Source organism: Halictus rubicundus, unplaced genomic scaffold, assembly GCF_050948215.1.
Source record: "Halictus rubicundus isolate RS-2024b unplaced genomic scaffold, iyHalRubi1_principal scaffold0112, whole genome shotgun sequence".
In the NCBI taxonomy this organism is placed as follows: Eukaryota; Metazoa; Arthropoda; class Insecta; order Hymenoptera; family Halictidae; genus Halictus; species Halictus rubicundus.
The window spans coordinates 118,542-136,150 of NW_027488653.1; the positions used below are offsets into that span (position 1 = coordinate 118,542).

Genomic DNA, 17,609 nt, shown 5'->3' on the forward strand with positions numbered 1-17,609 from the left:
TCTATCCTATCCTCTATCCTATCCTATCCTCTATCCTATCCTATCCTCTATCCTATCCTATACTCTATCCTATCCTATCCTCTATCCTAACCTCTATCCTATCCTATCATCTATCCTATCCTATCCTATCCTCTATCCTATCCTATCCTCTATCCGATCCTATCCTCTGTCCTATCCTATCCTCTATCCTATCCTATCCTCTATCCTATCCTATCCTCTATCCTATCCTATCCTCTATCCTATCCTATCTTCTATCCTATCCTATCCTCTATCCTATCAAATCCCCTATCCTATCCTCTATCCTATCCTATCCTGTATCCTATCCTATCCTCTATCCTATCCTATCCTATCCTCTATCCTATCCTATCCTCAATCCTATCCTATCCTCTATCCTCTATCCTATCCTATCCCCTATCCTATCCTCTATCCTATCCTCTATCCTATCCTCTATCATATCCTCTATCCTATCCTCTATCCTATCCTCTATCCTATCCTATCCTCTATCCTATCCTATCCTCTATCCTATCCTATCCTCTATCCTATCCTATCCTCTATCCTATCCTATCCTCTATCCTATCCTATCCTCTATCCTATCCTATCCTCTATCCTATCCTATCCTCTATCCTATGCTATCCTCTATCCTATACTATCCTCTATCCTATCCTATCTTCTATCCTATCCTATCCTCTATCCTATCAAATCCCCTATCCTATCCTCTATCCTATCCTATCCTGTATCCTATCCTATCCTCTATCCTATCCTATCCTATCCTCTATCCTATCCTATCCTCAATCCTATCCTATCCTCTATCCTATCCTATCCTCTATCCTATCCTCTATCCTATCCTCTATCCTATCCTCTATCCTATCCTATCCTCTATCCTATCCTATCCTCTATCCTATCCTCCATCCTATCCTCTATCCTATCCTATCCACTACCCTATCCTATCCTCTATCCTATCCTATCCTCTATCCTATCCTATCCTCTATCCTATCCTATCCTCTATCCTCTATCCTCTATCCTATCCTATCCTCTATCCTATCCTATCCTCTATCGTCTATCCTATCCTATCCTCTATCCTATCCTATCCTCTATCCTATCCTATCCTCTATCCTATCCTATCCTCTATCCTATCCTATCCTCTATCCTATCCTATCCTATCCTCTATCCTATCGTATCCTCTACCCTATCCTATCCTCTATCCTATCCTATCTTCTATCCTATCCTATCCTCTATCCTATCAAATCCCCTATCCTATCCTCTATCCTATCCTATCCTGTATCCTATCCTATCCTCTATCGTATCCTATCCTATCCTCTATCCTATCCTATCCTCAATCCTATCCCATCCTCTATCCTATCCTATCCTCTATCCAATCCTCTATCCTATCCTCTATCCTATCCTCTATCCTATCCTCTATCCTATCCTATCCTCTATCCTATCCTATCCTCTATCCTATCCTATCCTCTATCCTATCCTATCCTCTATCCTATCCTATCCTCTATCCTATCCTATCCTCTATCCTATCCTATCCTCTATCCTATCCTATCCTCTATCCTATCCTATCCTCTATCCTATCCTTTTTTTTTTTTTTAAGGTCATTTGTCTCTATTTGTTTCAATTAAATGCCAAAAAGTTACATAAATTCATATTGTTAAAATCTATCTGTCTATTATGCTAATATCTTCTATTTGAAATCTCGTTCGCTTGTTCTATACTTTTCTAAATCTTAATCTTAATCTTAATTCTATTTATTCGCTTCGATTTTTATCTATTATTATCGCTTATTTTTATACTCTTGGAGTCTAAGTCTAATTCTAAATCTAAACCTATTCCTTATGTACATCTAAAGCTAAACTACTTATTTGTATTATCGTTTGTCTTTTAATTTAGTTTAATTTGATTATCTATACTTATATTTGTATTTATATTTATATTTCTACTTGTACTTAGATCTACTTTTAAATTCGCACGCATTTACTTTTAACTTCGCACGCAAACATTTATTATAATACGCCCGCTATTTATTTTTAATCTACTCCTGTCTAAAAGTAATTTTTTCTCTCTTTTTTGACTTTTTCTATCCTATCTAAGAATTTGTTATGCGCTACCTAACGTTATCTTATTATCTAGCCTATGCTAAGGTGTGACAAAATTCCACGTCTAAAAATTATTTCTCGCTATTATTATTAAGTTTTATCTCTCGCTTTTCTGCGACTCTACGCCGTGCTATATACCGGGTACAATACTTTAAGACCGAGGGCTCCCTAAAAAACTCGCAGAGAACACCTCCCACGTCCCTTTTGGCGTATCCGCCAAGAGGGAAGTACGTATTTTTCCCTAATCAACCTCTCTTTTTTATGTCTTCTTTGTATAGTCTACCGGGTTTCTGGTCGCCGGCCTATTCTGTGTTTTCGCGAGAAAAGTCTCCTTCTCCTCGTAAAAGCCGGTTTTTGGCGAAAAAATGCGAATTCGCGGATTTTTTTTGCACCCCGGGGTTTTTTCCAAACCCCACCCCACCCTACTTTTCCGAAATTTAGTTTAGAAGGGCTACACGTGCTTGCTTTTTCCAAAAATGTTCGAAAACTTTTCGCCACCCGGTATAGTCTAAAAATCTACTTTATCCGATTTGGCCGTTCTTGGGCTCGTTTTAAAGGTCTCGAGGCCCTCACCAACTTTCACTTATCGCTTTTTTCCTATCTCTATACCCAGGCTTTTTGTCGACCGTATCTCGAAAAGGGAGGGGTGAATCGAAAAATTGTTCCCACCCGGGAGAAATATCTCCCAATTTCCCCTATTCTGCTGGTCCTTCCTTATAAAGCCCGGATATAAATTTTCATTCAGATCGGAGAAAATTCAGGAATCCGTTATGCGAATCACATGCCTAACCCTTTTTATATAGGGTAAACACTTTCCTACCTTCTCGTAGGTGTTTGGCCTGGTGTTCGTACCGACCCCTCGCGACGTATCCTTTGTTTTCTCAGAGTTCTCACACACTTTTCGCGGATTCAAAATTTTTGTAAAAAGTCCAAAAATCGGTCACTCAATTATTTAATCGAACAATTAATTAATTAATTAATTAATTAAGCAAAACTACACAGCCCGTTCAACTTTAATTTAGTCCAATTCAAAGTGTTAATTGATCTTTTTCACTTCTTTTTTTTTTTTTCACTTTTATATGCAACTGTTCCTTTATTTCGGTTCTTTTTACTTTTGTTTTATCAAAAAGTGTCTAGTAAGTCTATTATACTCCTAATTTTCCCTTATTTCCTGTTAGATTTTAACGAACTCTTCCGAATCTCGTTTATCCTACGGATTGATCGCGTTTTTATCACTTTAAAGTTCCACGTACTCCATAATCGCACGTTAAAACTTTCTTTTTCTCTCCCTATGCTAGTTTTAATCTCAAAAACTTCGCGCATTCAGACTGAATTTACTGAAACTTTTGACTCTTAGCACCTTACTCCTTGGTAGTTCACTTTGCTCTGATTTTGAATTTAGTTTCTGAGGCTCGCCCGACCTCCGCGGCTCCCCCCTCTTACTAGACTCTTCCACCGAATTTCACCTTCGCTTTGTTGTTTCGGCTTGTTTTGTCCTGTTATAACCCTGTTCTGATTATCAAATTTGGTCGTTATGTTTTCGGCCTTGGCTCACCTTTTGGCGTGTTCGTTAGTGTTATTTTCTACTTTTTTCTTATTTCGTTTATCCTTGTCCGCGTTCGGCCGAAAGGTAACTTGTCCTCTTTCTTATCTTCTAACGTAAAATTTATAAATTAGCTAATAAATAAGTGAATTCTAAATTTAACATGTCTAAAGTACATTGCCCTACCCACTCGTGTACCGGGGACGAAGACTATCGTACTTTAATACTTCTATGCCGCTCTGAACTTGTACTCGCGATATTACTCTTACTTTTCATGTTTTATACCTGCTAAAATATTCGTTCTATCGAGAAATTGTATTTCACCTTTTATGATGGGGGCCTTGGTGACAATTTATTTATTTAATTATTTTCACCCCTCCTACCCCCGCGAAAATATCTTTTTTCCTAGGTCTTTTTGACGGCTGAAAGTAGTTCCACATGATTCCTCGTCCCCGAAATACGTCAGGTTTACATCTTTGGTATTCCAATGCACTTTGTATAACTAATAAAATGTTTAAAACTAATTCGGCTCATGTATTTAGCTACAACCGCCATCTTGTCGCTGACAAGCGGCCCCTTGTATCTATAAACCCTTCCTACGCTCTTTACGCTTGCTACTAGTGTTCTACTTTATCTCGCTGCGCGCGATACTGCAGGAAACTATACCAACTTCGGTATTGCCCCTGACGGATTGCAGCCGTTTCCGCAAGCAATACGCCGCTAGTCCTTATTCTTTTACGCTATATTGCATCTCCGTGCTGCACTCCTCCTCCACTGGTGGGGTGGGGCGGCCGCGGGGGGGGGGGGGGGGGGGGGGGCAGCTAGCAGTCTTCAGTACCGGGTGTCCTGAAGGTTTCCAGATGAGATCGGAGTACTTGTTTCCCGTCGATAGCTTAGCCCGGTCCCACGAACTCCGCTTTTTCACAGGCTTCGGTCATCTTAGGTTCCTCCTCCTTTCTCTCCTGTGTCTCCAGCTCCCTCGACGTCGTCCACTCCTCCCCGCTTACCCCCTCCACGCGGCCTCCTCAGAGGAATCTGCAACACAGAGATACAATTTTAGCGCATTATATTTCTTATTTATATTATTACTTCCTATTATACTATATTTATTTTAATATTAAACTTAACTAAACTTTAGAGGTCTGCCATCCTTTCGGCATCGGCCGACTCCAAGTCCTCCTCGGTTCCCCTCATGATCGGGTTGTCCAATAGCTCCTTCTCTCTTTTTCTTTCTTCTTCTTCTTTTATACTCAGGATCTCCTTACAGAATCTGGAAAAGCTTCTCCAGTTTTCCTCTTTCTCTAGTATGCCCTCCATGATGATCTCAATAGTCAACAGTTCTGGTCTAATGTTTAATGCGTCCGTTAGTTGTCTCCTTTCTTCTCTCCATTTTTGGCACGTGACTAGAGTATGTTCGGGTGTATCTGCTGTTCCCGGATGGTACCAGCATTCGTCCGTTCTTGCTTTGCCGATCCTATACCTAAAACTGTTAAATAAACCATGGCCTGTGAGGGCTTGAGTTAAATAAAAGCTAAGGTCCCCATGTTTTCTACAGGTCCATTTTTGAATATTTGGAATGAGCCTGTGCGTCCACCTTCCCACCGTTCCCGTATCCCATTTTTCCTGCCATATGCGGTTGGTCTTTTCCTTGGCTTTCTTCCTTATTTCCTTTCTTAGCCTGTCTCTCAGGATTTCCATTGCTTCTTCATTATTCTCCTCGAGATCTTCGTGCAGGTCTTCTCCAAAGTATTCTCCGACCCCCCTCTCTCTCTCTTCTAAATGCTCTTCGTTATTGTTTCCGTTAATGTGAATATTATTATTATTATTATTATTATTATTATTATTATTATTATTATTATCATTATCATTATTGTTATTGTTATAATTATTATTAATATTATTACTGTTATTACTATTGTTGTTATTAATATTATTATTATTGTTTTCATTGTTATCGTTATCGTAATTATTATTATTAATCCTGCTATTTGAGTTTGAATTTGAATTTGAATTTACGTTTGCATTTAGATGATTGAGAAGGGTTTCTATCATATCATTTTCTTCTTCCATTATCTCTCTTCTTTCAATTATCTTCAGGTCCCAGGGCGGGATCCCAGATAGCACTGCCAAAGTTTCCAGGGGAACAGATCTATAGGCAGACACCACCCTAGTTAGTCCTAATTTCTGCGTATTTCTAAGTGTTCTTCTGTTTACTATTTTTTTGGCCGCCTCCGCCCATATGGGCGCTCCGTATAAGACTATAGACTCCGTTGTCATGTAGTATAACTTTCTCGCTGATTGCTTCGTCTTTATCTTATTTGTCATCAAACTGCTCAGGGCTGCCATCGTTCTGATGGCTTTGTTAGTAACACTCTCTATATGTTTTTTAAAATTTTTTCTTGAGTCGAAGGTTATCCCTAAATACTTTAAATCCGTCGTTGGCTTAATCTCCGTGTTTCCTATCTTGAATGCTAAATTTTCATCCACCTTTTTACAGTTTAGCATTAAGACTTCCGTCTTACTTTCTGCCAGAGCTAATCCTGCCGTGAACATCCATTGTCTTGCATCCTCTACCATTTCTTCCGCTCTAGACTTGAGTCTTTTTTCAGTTGTGGCCTGTGCTATTATGGCTATGTCATCGGCAAATGCGATTTTCATAGACATGGGCGGATTCGGTCTTGAAAGCAATCCATCATACACAAGGTTCCAAAGAAAAGGGCCCAAAACCGAACCTTGAGGTACTCCCATCTTCATATTTAAATCGATTTTTTCTTGAGAAGCCTCGTATTTGACAATTCTGTTTCTGAAATAGTCTTTAATTAGTCGTGAAAGGTAAATTGGCGTGTTTCTTCTTACGAGTTCCTGATAGATTGCCGTCCAGTGCAGTGAATTAAACGCATTCTTAACGTCCAATGCAATCATCACCGCATATCTGTTTTTTCTAGATGATTCCCAGGCCGCTTTCCGTACCTCCTCCATGGCATGTACAGTTGACTTCCCTTTGGTAAAACCGAATTGTTGCTTACTGAATGGTCTAAGGCCCATTAGTTTATGGAGCCTCGCTCTGATGAAGTATTCAAACAATTTGGCCACCGCATCTATAATACAAATGGGGCGGTAAGCGGACGGGGTGGTGGGGTCCTTACCTTCTTTCCTCAAGAGTATTGTTCTTGCGATCTTCCAACTGGCTGGTATCTGACCTCTACTCAGTATTCCGTTAAAGAGTGCTACGAATCTATCCGGTCTAAATTCAACCATTACTTTTATCGTTTCGGGCTGCATACCATCCAAGCCCGGTGCTTTTCCCGGTTTAAGTTTTTTCGCCGCCTCCAGCACTTCTTCTATGGATACCTCAGGTATATTAGGATCCTGGTTTACCTCTGGATTTCTTAACCCTGTTTCTTCGGCTATATTACTCTGATTTACCTCTCTTATTAAGTTATTTTCTTGAGGAAACAAGCCCTGCATTACTATCTCAGCAAAGGCCGACGAGAGAGTTGCGGGTGGATTGCTATTTTTGATCTTACTGATAATTATTTTATAAGGCTTGCCCCAGACATCTTTTTCAATCGATTCGCATAGATCCTTCCAGATTTTCTCTTTTGATTTGCTTATTATTCGTTGTAGATTTTTCTTAGACATTTTGTACAGGTAAAGGATGGCCTCGCTTTCATCTGTTTTGCCCTTTTTCCTCAGTTTTTGTACTGCTCTTCTAAGCCTTTGTGTTTTGGATCGCTCTTTTTTAATTTCTGCGTTCCACCAAGGGTTTCTTTTTTCTTTTACCCCTGTAGCATCCGCTTTGTCCAAAGCTTTGTCACATGCTTCATAAATAGATTTAAGGAATTTGTTCTCTTCGTCCTGATTGTACATATTTCTCTCGTTAATATCTTTTTCCCTTAAGACGTGATCCAAAGCCGTCCCCAGCCTGGAAATCCCTGCTCTTGTAATTTTCCATCTGTTTCCATGGTCTGTCCTCGCTCTTTGTGTTTCCTCTGGGGTTTTTAATGCTGTAAACAGATATTTGTGGTCAGAGGCACTCTCTAGGTTTAGGACTTTACTCTTAAGCGCATATTGTGATTTCTGTAATTCCTGTGTAGTTGCTAAAAAATCAAGGTTTGATGTAGCATTGCCCCTCTCGAAATCCTCTATCCTATCCTATCCTCTATCCTATCCTATCCTCTATCCTATCCTATCCTCTATCCTATCCTATCCTCTATCCTATCCTATCCTCTATTATATCCTATCCTCTATCCTATCCTATCCTCTATCCTATCCTATCCTCCATCCTATCCTATCCTCTATCCTATCCTATCCTCTATATTATACTATCCTATCCTCTATCCTATCCTATCCTCTATCCTATCCTATTCTCTATCCTATCCTATCCTCTGTCCTATCCAATCACCTATCCTATCCTCTATCCGATCCTATCCTCTATCCTATCCTATCCTCTGTCCTATGCAATCCCCTATCCTATCCTCTATCCTATCCTATCCTCTATCGTTTCCTATCCTCTATCCTATCCTATCCTCTATCCTATCCTATCCCCTATCCTATCCTATCCGCTATCCTATCCTATCCTCTATCCTATCCTATCCTCTATCCTATCCAATCCCCTATCCTATCCTCTATCCTATCCCATCCTATCCTCTATCGTCTCCAATCCCTTATCCTATCCTCTATCCTATCCAATCACCTATTCTATCCTCTATCCAATCACCTAATGGTATCCTCTATCCGATCCTATCCTCTATCCTATCCTATCCTCTATCGTCTCCTGTCCTCTATTCTATCCAATCCCCTATCCTATCCTCAATCCTATCCTATCCTCTATCCAATCCAATCCCCTATCCTATCCTCTGTTCGATCCTATCCTCTATTATATCCTATCCTCTATCCTATCCTATCCTCTATCCTATCCTATCCTCTATCCTATCCTATCCTCTATCCTATCCTATCCTCTATCCTATCCTATCCTCTATCCTATCCTATCCTCTATCCTAGCCTATCCTCTATCCTATCCTATCCTCTATCCTACCCTATCCTCTATCCTATCCTATCCTCTATTCTATCCTATCGTCTATCCTATCCTATCCTCTATCCTATCCTATCCTCTATCCTATCCTATCCTCTATCCTATCCTATCCTCTATCCTATCCTATCCTCTATCCTATCCTATCCTCTATCCTATCCTATCCTCTATCCTATCCTATCCTCTATCCTATCCTATCCTCTATCCTATCCTATCCTCTATCCTATCCTATCCTCTATCCTATCCTATCCTCTATCCTATCCTATCCTCTATCCTATCCTATCCTCTATCCTATCCTATCCTCTATCCTATCCTATCCTCTATCCTATCCTATCCTCTATCCTATCCTATCCTCTATCCTATCCTATCCTCTATCCTATCCTATCCTCTATCGTCTCCTGTCCTCTATTCTATCCAATCCCCTATCCTATCGCCTATCCTATCCTATCCTCTATCCAATCCAATCCCCTATCCTATCCTCAGTTCGATCCTATCCTCTATCCTATCCTATCCTCTATCGTCTCCTGTCTTCTATTCTATCCAATCCTCTATCCTATCCTATCCTCTATCCTATCCTATCCTCTATCCTATCCTATCCTCTATCCTATCCTATCCTCTATCCGATCCTATCCTCTATCCTATCCTATCCTCTATCGTCTCCTGTCCTCTATTCTATCCAATCCCCTATCCTATCCCCTATCCTATCCTATCCTCTATCCTATCCTATCCTCAATGAAATCCTGTATTCTATCCAATCCTCTATCCTATCCTATCCTCTATCCTATCCTGTCCGCTATCCTATCCGCTATCCTATCCGCTATCCTATCCTATCCTCTATCCTATAATATCCCCTATCCTATCCTATCCTCTATCCTATCCTATCCTCTATCTTATCCTATGCTCTATCCTATCCTATTCTCTATCCAATCCCCTATCCGATGCTCTATCCTATCTTATCATCTATCCTATCCTATCCTGAATCCTATCCTATCCTCTATCCTATCCTATCCTCTATCCTACTCTATACTCTATCCTATCCGATCCTCTATCCTATCCTATCCTCTATCCTATCCTATCCTCTGTCCTATCCTATCCTCTATCCTATTCTATACTCTATCCTATCCTATCCGCTATCCTATCCTATCCTCTATCCTATCCTATCCTCTATCCAACGAATCCCCTATCCTATCCTCTATCGGATCCTATCCTCTATTATATCCTATCCTCTATCCTATCCTATCCTCTATCCTATCCTATCCTCTATCCTATCCTATCCTCTATCCTATCCTATCCTCTATTATATCCTATCCTCTATCCTATCCTATCCTCTATCCTATCCTATCCTCTATCCTATCCTATCCTCTATCCTATCCTATCCTCTATCCTATCCTATCCTCTATCCTATCCTATCCTCTATCCTATCCTATCCTTTATCCTATCCTATCCTCTGTCCTATCCTATCCTCTATCCTATCCTATCCTCTATCCTATCCTATCCTCTATCCTATCCTATCCTCTATCCTATCCTATCCTCTATCCTATCCTATCCTCTATCCTATCCTATCCTCTATCCTATCCTATCCTCTATCCTCTATCCTCTATCCTATCCTATCCTCTATCCTATCCTATCCTCTATCCTATCCTATCCTCTATCCTATCCTATCCTCTATCCTATCCTATCCTCTATCCTATCCTCTATCCTATCCTATCCTCTATCCTATCCTATCCTATCCTCTATCCTATCCTATCCTCTATCCTATCCTATCCTCTATCCTATCCTATCCTCTATCCTATCCTATCCTCTATCCTATCCTATCCTCTATCCTATCCTATCCTCTATCCTATCCTATCCTCTATCCTATCCTATCCTCTATCCTATCCTATCCTCTATCCTATCCTATCCTCTATCCTATCCTATCCTCTATCCTATCCTATCCTCTATCCTATCCTATCCTCTATCCTATCCTATCCTCTATTATATCCTATCCTCTATCCTATCCTATCCTCTATCCTATCCTATCCTCTATCCTATCCTATCATCTATCCTATCCTATCCTCTATCCTTTCCTCTATCCTATCGTATCCTCTATCCTATCCTATCCTCTATCCTATCCTATCCTCTATCCTATCCTATTCTCTATCCTATCCTATCCTCTGTCCTATCCAATCACCTATCCTATCCTCTATCCGATCCTATCCTCTATCCTATCCTATCCTCTGTCCTATCCAATCCCCTATCCTATCCTCTATCCTATCCTATCCTCTATCGTATCCTATCCTCTATCCTATCCTATCCTCTATCCTATCCTATCCCCTATCCTATCCTATCCGCTATCCTATCCGCTATCCTATCCTATCCTCTATCCTATCCTATCCTCTATCCTATCCTATCCTCTATCCTATCCTATCCTCTATCCTATCCTATGCTCTATCCTATCCTATTCGCTATCCTATCCTATCCTCTATCCTATCCAATCACCTATCCTATCCTCTATCCGATCCTATCCTCTATCCTATCCTATCCTCTGTCCTATCCAATCCCCTATCCTATCCTCTATCCTATCCTATCCTCTATCGTATCCTATCCTCTATCCTATCCTATCCTCTATCCTATCCTATCCTCTATCCTATCCTATCCTGTATCCTATCCTATCCTCTATCCTATCCTATCTTCTATCGTCTCCTATCCTCAATCCTATCCAATCCCCTATCCTATCCTATCCGCTATCCTATCCTATCCTCTATCCTATCCTATCCTCTATCCTATCCAATCCCCTATCCTATCCTCTATCCTATCCCATCCTATCCTCTATCGTCTCCAATCCCTTATCCTATCCTCTATCCTATCCAATCACCTATCCTATCCTCTATCCAATCACCTAATGGTATCCTCTATCCGATCCTATCCTCTATCCTATCCTATCCTCTATCGTCTCCTGTCCTCTATTCTATCCAATCCCCTATCCTATCCTCTATCCTATCCTATCCTCTATCCAATCCAATCCCCTATCCTATCCTCTGTTCGATCCTATCCTCTATTATATCCTATCCTCTATCCTATCCTATCCTCTATCCTATCCTATCCTCTATCCTATCCTATCCTCTATCCTATCCTATCCTATCCTATCCTATCCTATCCTCTATCCTATCCTATCCTCTATCCTATCCTATCCTCTACCCTATCCTATCCTCTATCCGATCCTATCCTCTATCCTATCCTATCCTCTATCCTATCCTATACTCTACCCTATCCTATCCTCTATCCTATCCTATCCTCTATCCTATCCTATCCTCTATCCTATCCTATGCTCTATCCTATCCTATTCTCTATCCTATCCTATCCTCTATCCTATCCAATCACCTATCCTATCCTCTATCCGATCCTATCCTCTATCCTATCCTATCCTCTGTCCTATCCAATCCCCTATCCTATCCTCTATCCTATCCTATCCTCTATCGTATCCTATCCTCTATCCTATCCTATCCTCTATCCTATCCTATCCTCTATCCTATCCTATCCTGTATCCTATCCTATCCTCTATCCTATCCTATCTTCTATCGTCTCCTATCCTCAATCCTATCCAATCCCCTCTCCTATCCTATCCGCTATCCTATCCTATCCTCTATCCTATCCTATCCTCTATCCTATCCAATCCCCTATCCTATCCTCTATCCTATCCCATCCTATCCTCTATCGTCTCCAATCCCTTATCCTATCCTCTATCCTATCCAATCACCTATCCTATCCTCTATCCAATCACCTAATGGTATCCTCTATCCGATCCTATCCTCTATCCTATCCTATCCTCTATCGTCTCCTGTCCTCTATTCTATCCAATCCCCTATCCTATCCTCTATCCTATCCTATCCTCTATCCAATCCAATCCCCTATCCTATCCTCTGTTCGATCCTATCCTCTATTATATCCTATCCTCTATCCTATCCTATCCTCTGTCCTATCCAATCACCTATCCTATCCTCTATCCGATCCTATCCTCTATCCTATCCTATCCTCTGTCCTATGCAATCCCCTATCCTATCCTCTATCCTATCCTATCCTCTATCGTATCCTATCCTCTATCCTATCCTATCCTCTATCCTATCCTATCCCCTATCCTATCCTATCCGCTATCCTATCCTATCCTCTATCCTATCCTATCCTCTATCCTATCCAATCTCCTATCCTATCCTCTATCCTATCCCATCCTATCCTCTATCGTCTCCAATCCCTTATCCTATCCCCTATCCTATCCAATCACCTATCCTATCCTCTATCCAATCACCTAATGGTATCCTCTATCCGATCCTATCCTCTATCCTATCCTATCCTCTATCGTCTCCTGTCCTCTATTCTATCCAATCCCCTATCCTATCCTCAATCCTATCCTATCCTCTATCCAATCCAATCCCCTATCCTATCCTCTGTTCGATCCTATCCTCTATTATATCCTATCCTCTATCCTATCCTATCCTCTATCCTATCCTATCCTCTATCCTATCCTATCCTCTATCCTATCCTATCCTCTATCCTATCCTATCCTCTATCCTATCCTATCCTCTATCCTATCCTATCCTCTATCCTATCCTATCCTCTATCCTATCCTATCCTCTATCCTATCCTATCCTCTATCCTATCCTATCCTCTATCCTATCCTATCCTCTATCCTATCCTATCCTCTATCCTATGCTATCCTCTATCCTATCCTATCTTCTATCCTATCCTATCCTCTATCCTATCAAATCCCCTATCCTATCCTCTATCCTATCCTATCCTGTATCCTATCCTATCCTCTATCCTATCCTATCCTCTATCCTATCCTATCCTCTATCGTCTCCTGTCCTCTATTCTATCCAATCCTCTATCCTATCCTATCCTCTATCCTATCCTATCCTCTATCCTATCCTATCCTCTATCCTATCCTATCCTCTATCCGATCCTATCCTCTATCCTATCCTATCCTCTATCGTCTCCTGTCCTCTATTCTATCCAATCCCCTATCCTATCCCCTATCCTATCCTATCCTCTATCCTATCCTATCCTCAATGAAATCCTGTATTCTATCCAATCCTCTATCCTATCCTATCCTCTATCCTATCCTGTCCGCTATCCTATCCGCTATCCTATCCGCTATCCTATCCTATCCTCTATCCTATAATATCCCCTATCCTATCCTATCCTCTATCCTATCCTATCCTCTATCTTATCCTATGCTCTATCCTATCCTATTCTCTATCCAATCCCCTATCCGATGCTCTATCCTATCTTATCATCTATCCTATCCTATCCTGAATCCTATCCTATCCTCTATCCTATCCTATCCTCTATCCTACTCTATACTCTATCCTATCCGATCCTCTATCCTATCCTATCCTCTATCCTATCCTATCCTCTGTCCTATCCTATCCTCTATCCTATTCTATACTCTATCCTATCCTATCCGCTATCCTATCCTATCCTCTATCCTATCCTATCCTCTATCCAACGAATCCCCTATCCTATCCTCTATCGGATCCTATCCTCTATTATATCCTATCCTCTATCCTATCCTATCCTCTATCCTATCCTATCCTCTATCCTATCCTATCCTCTATCCTATCCTATCCTCTATTATATCCTATCCTCTATCCTATCCTATCCTCTATCCTATCCTATCCTCTATCCTATCCTATCCTCTATCCTATCCTATCCTCTATCCTATCCTATCCTCTATCCTATCCTATCCTCTATCCTATCCTATCCTTTATCCTATCCTATCCTCTGTCCTATCCTATCCTCTATCCTATCCTATCCTCTATCCTATCCTATCCTCTATCCTATTATATCCTCTATCCTATCCTATCCTCTATCCTATCCTATCCTCTATCCTATCCTATCCTCTATCCTATCCTATCCTCTATCCTATCCTATCCTCTATCCTCTATCCTATCCTATCCTCTATCCTATCCTATCCTCTATCCTATCCTATCCTCTATCCTATCCTATCCTCTATCCTATCCTATCCTCTATCCTATCCTATCCTCTATCCTATCCTATCCTCTATCCTATCCTATCCTCTATCCTATCCTATCCTCTATCCTATCCTATCCTCTATCCTATCCTATCCTCTATCCTATCCTATCCTCTATCCTATCCTATCCTCTATCCTATCCTATCCTCTATCCTATCCTATCCTCTATCCTATCCTATCCTCTATCCTATCGTATCCTCTATCCTATCCTATCCTCTATCCTATCCTATCCTCTATCCTATCCTATCCTCTATCCTATCCTATCCTCTATCCTATCCTATCCTCTATCCTATCCTATCCTCTATCCTATCCTATCCTCTATTATATCCTATCCTCTATCCTATCCTATCCTCTATCCTATCCTATCCTCTATCCTATCCTATCATCTATCCTATCCTATCCTCTATCCTTTCCTCTATCCTATCGTATCCTCTATCCTATCCTATCCTCTATCCTATCCTATCCTCTATCCTATCCTATTCTCTATCCTATCCTATCCTCTGTCCTATCCAATCACCTATCCTATCCTCTATCCGATCCTATCCTCTATCCTATCCTATCCTCTGTCCTATCCAATCCCCTATCCTATCCTCTATCCTATCCTATCCTCTATCGTATCCTATCCTCTATCCTATCCTATCCTCTATCCTATCCTATCCCCTATCCTATCCTATCCGCTATCCTATCCGCTATATTATCCTATCCTATCCTATCCTATCCTATCCTCTATCCTATCCTATCCTCTATCCTATCCTATCCTCTATCCTATCCTATGCTCTATCCTATCCTATTCTCTATCCTATCCTATCGTCTATCCTATCCAATCACCTATCCTATCCTCTATCCGATCCTATCCTCTATCCTATCCTATCCTCTGTCCTATCCAATCCCCTATCCTATCCTCTATCCTATCCTATCCTCTATCGTATCCTATCCTCTATCCTATCCTATCCTCTATCCTATCCTATCCTCTATCCTATCCTATCCTGTATCCTATCCTATCCTCTATCCTATCCTATCTTCTATCGTCTCCTATCCTCAATCCTATCCAATCCCCTATCCTATCCTATCCGCTATCCTATCCTATCCTCTATCCTATCCTATCCTCTATCCTATCCTATCCTCTATCCTATCCTATCCTCTATCCTATCCTATCCTCTATCCTATCCTATCCTCTATTATATCCTATCCTCTATCCTATCCTATCCTCTATCCTATCCTATCCTCTATCCTATCCTATCATCTATCCTATCCTATCCTCTATCCTTTCCTCTATCCTATCGTATCCTCTATCCTATCCTATCCTCTATCCTATCCTATCCTCTATCCTATCCTATTCTCTATCCTATCCTATCCTCTGTCCTATCCAATCACCTATCCTATCCTCTATCCGATCCTATCCTCTATCCTATCCTATCCTCTGTCCTATCCAATCCCCTATCCTATCCTCTATCCTATCCTATCCTCTATCGTATCCTATCCTCTATCCTATCCTATCCTCTATCCTATCCTATCCCCTATCCTATCCTATCCGCTATCCTATCCGCTATCCTATCCTATCCTCTATCCTATCCTATCCTCTATCCTATCCTATCCTCTATCCTATCCTATCCTCTATCCTATCCTATGCTCTATCCTATCCTATTCTCTATCCTATCCTATCCTCTATCCTATCTAATCACCTATCCTATCCTCTATCCGATCCTATCCTCTATCCTATCCTATCCTCTGTCCTATCCAATCCCCTATCCTATCCTCTATCCTATCCTATCCTCTATCGTATCCTATCCTCTATCCTATCCTATCCTCTATCCTATCCTATCCTCTATCCTATCCTATCCTGTATCCTATCCTATCCTCTATCCTATCCTATCTTCTATCGTCTCCTATCCTCAATCCTATCCAATCCCCTATCCTATCCTATCCGCTATCCTATCCTATCCTCTATCCTATCCTATCCTCTATCCTATCCAATCCCCTATCCTATCCTCTATCCTATCCCATCCTATCCTCTATCGTCTCCAATCCCTTATCCTATCCTCTATCCTATCCAATCACCTATCCTATCCTCTATCCAATCACCTAATGGTATCCTCTATCCGATCCTATCCTCTATCCTATCCTATCCTCTATCGTCTCCTGTCCTCTATTCTATCCAATCCCCTATCCTATCCTCTATCCTATCCTATCCTCTATCCAATCCAATCCCCTATCCTATCCTCTGTTCGATCCTATCCTCTATTATATCCTATCCTCTATCCTATCCTATCCTCTATCCTATCCTATCCTCTATCCTATCCTATCCTCTATCCTATCCTATCCTCTATCCTATCCTATCCTATCCTATCCTATCCTCTATCCTATCCTATCCTCTATCCTATCCTATCCTCTACCCTATCCTATCCTCTATCCGATCCTATCCTCTATCCTATCCTATCCTCTATCCTATCCTATCCTCTATCCTATCCTATCCTCTAACCTATCCTATCCTCTATCCTATCAAATCCCCTATCCTATCCTCTATCCTATCCTATCCTCTATCCTATCCTATCCTCTATCCTATCCTATCATCTATCCTATCCTATCCTCTATCCTTTCCTCTATCCTATCGTATCCTCTATCCTATTCTATCCTCTATCCTATCCTATCCTCTATCCTATCCTATTCTCTATCCTATCCTATCCTCTGTCCTATCCAATCACCTATCCTATCCTCTATCCGATCCTATCCTCTATCCTATCCTATCCTCTGTCCTATGCAATCCCCTATCCTGTCCTCTATCCTATCCTATCCTCTATCCTATCCTATCCTCTATCCTATCCTATCCTGTATCCTATCCTATCCTCTATCGTATCCTATCCTCTATCCTATCCTATCCTCTATCCTATCCTATCCCCTATCCTATCCTATCCGCTATCCTATCCTATC

General features: G+C 41.0%; 1 protein-coding gene across 1 annotated transcript; it reads right to left on the reverse strand.

Annotated features, from left to right (window-relative positions):
- Positions 1 to 4,581: 4,581 nt before the first annotated feature.
- On the reverse strand, positions 4,582 to 5,340 carry LOC143363752 (uncharacterized). Its single transcript, XM_076804291.1, has 2 exons — positions 4,789 to 5,340; positions 4,582 to 4,677 (listed from the first exon to the last, which is right to left on the reverse strand). Exons 1-2 carry the CDS (start codon positions 5,338 to 5,340, stop codon positions 4,582 to 4,584), a joined length of 648 nt encoding a protein of 215 aa, XP_076660406.1.
- Between the last annotated feature and the right edge of the window lie 12,269 nt (positions 5,341 to 17,609).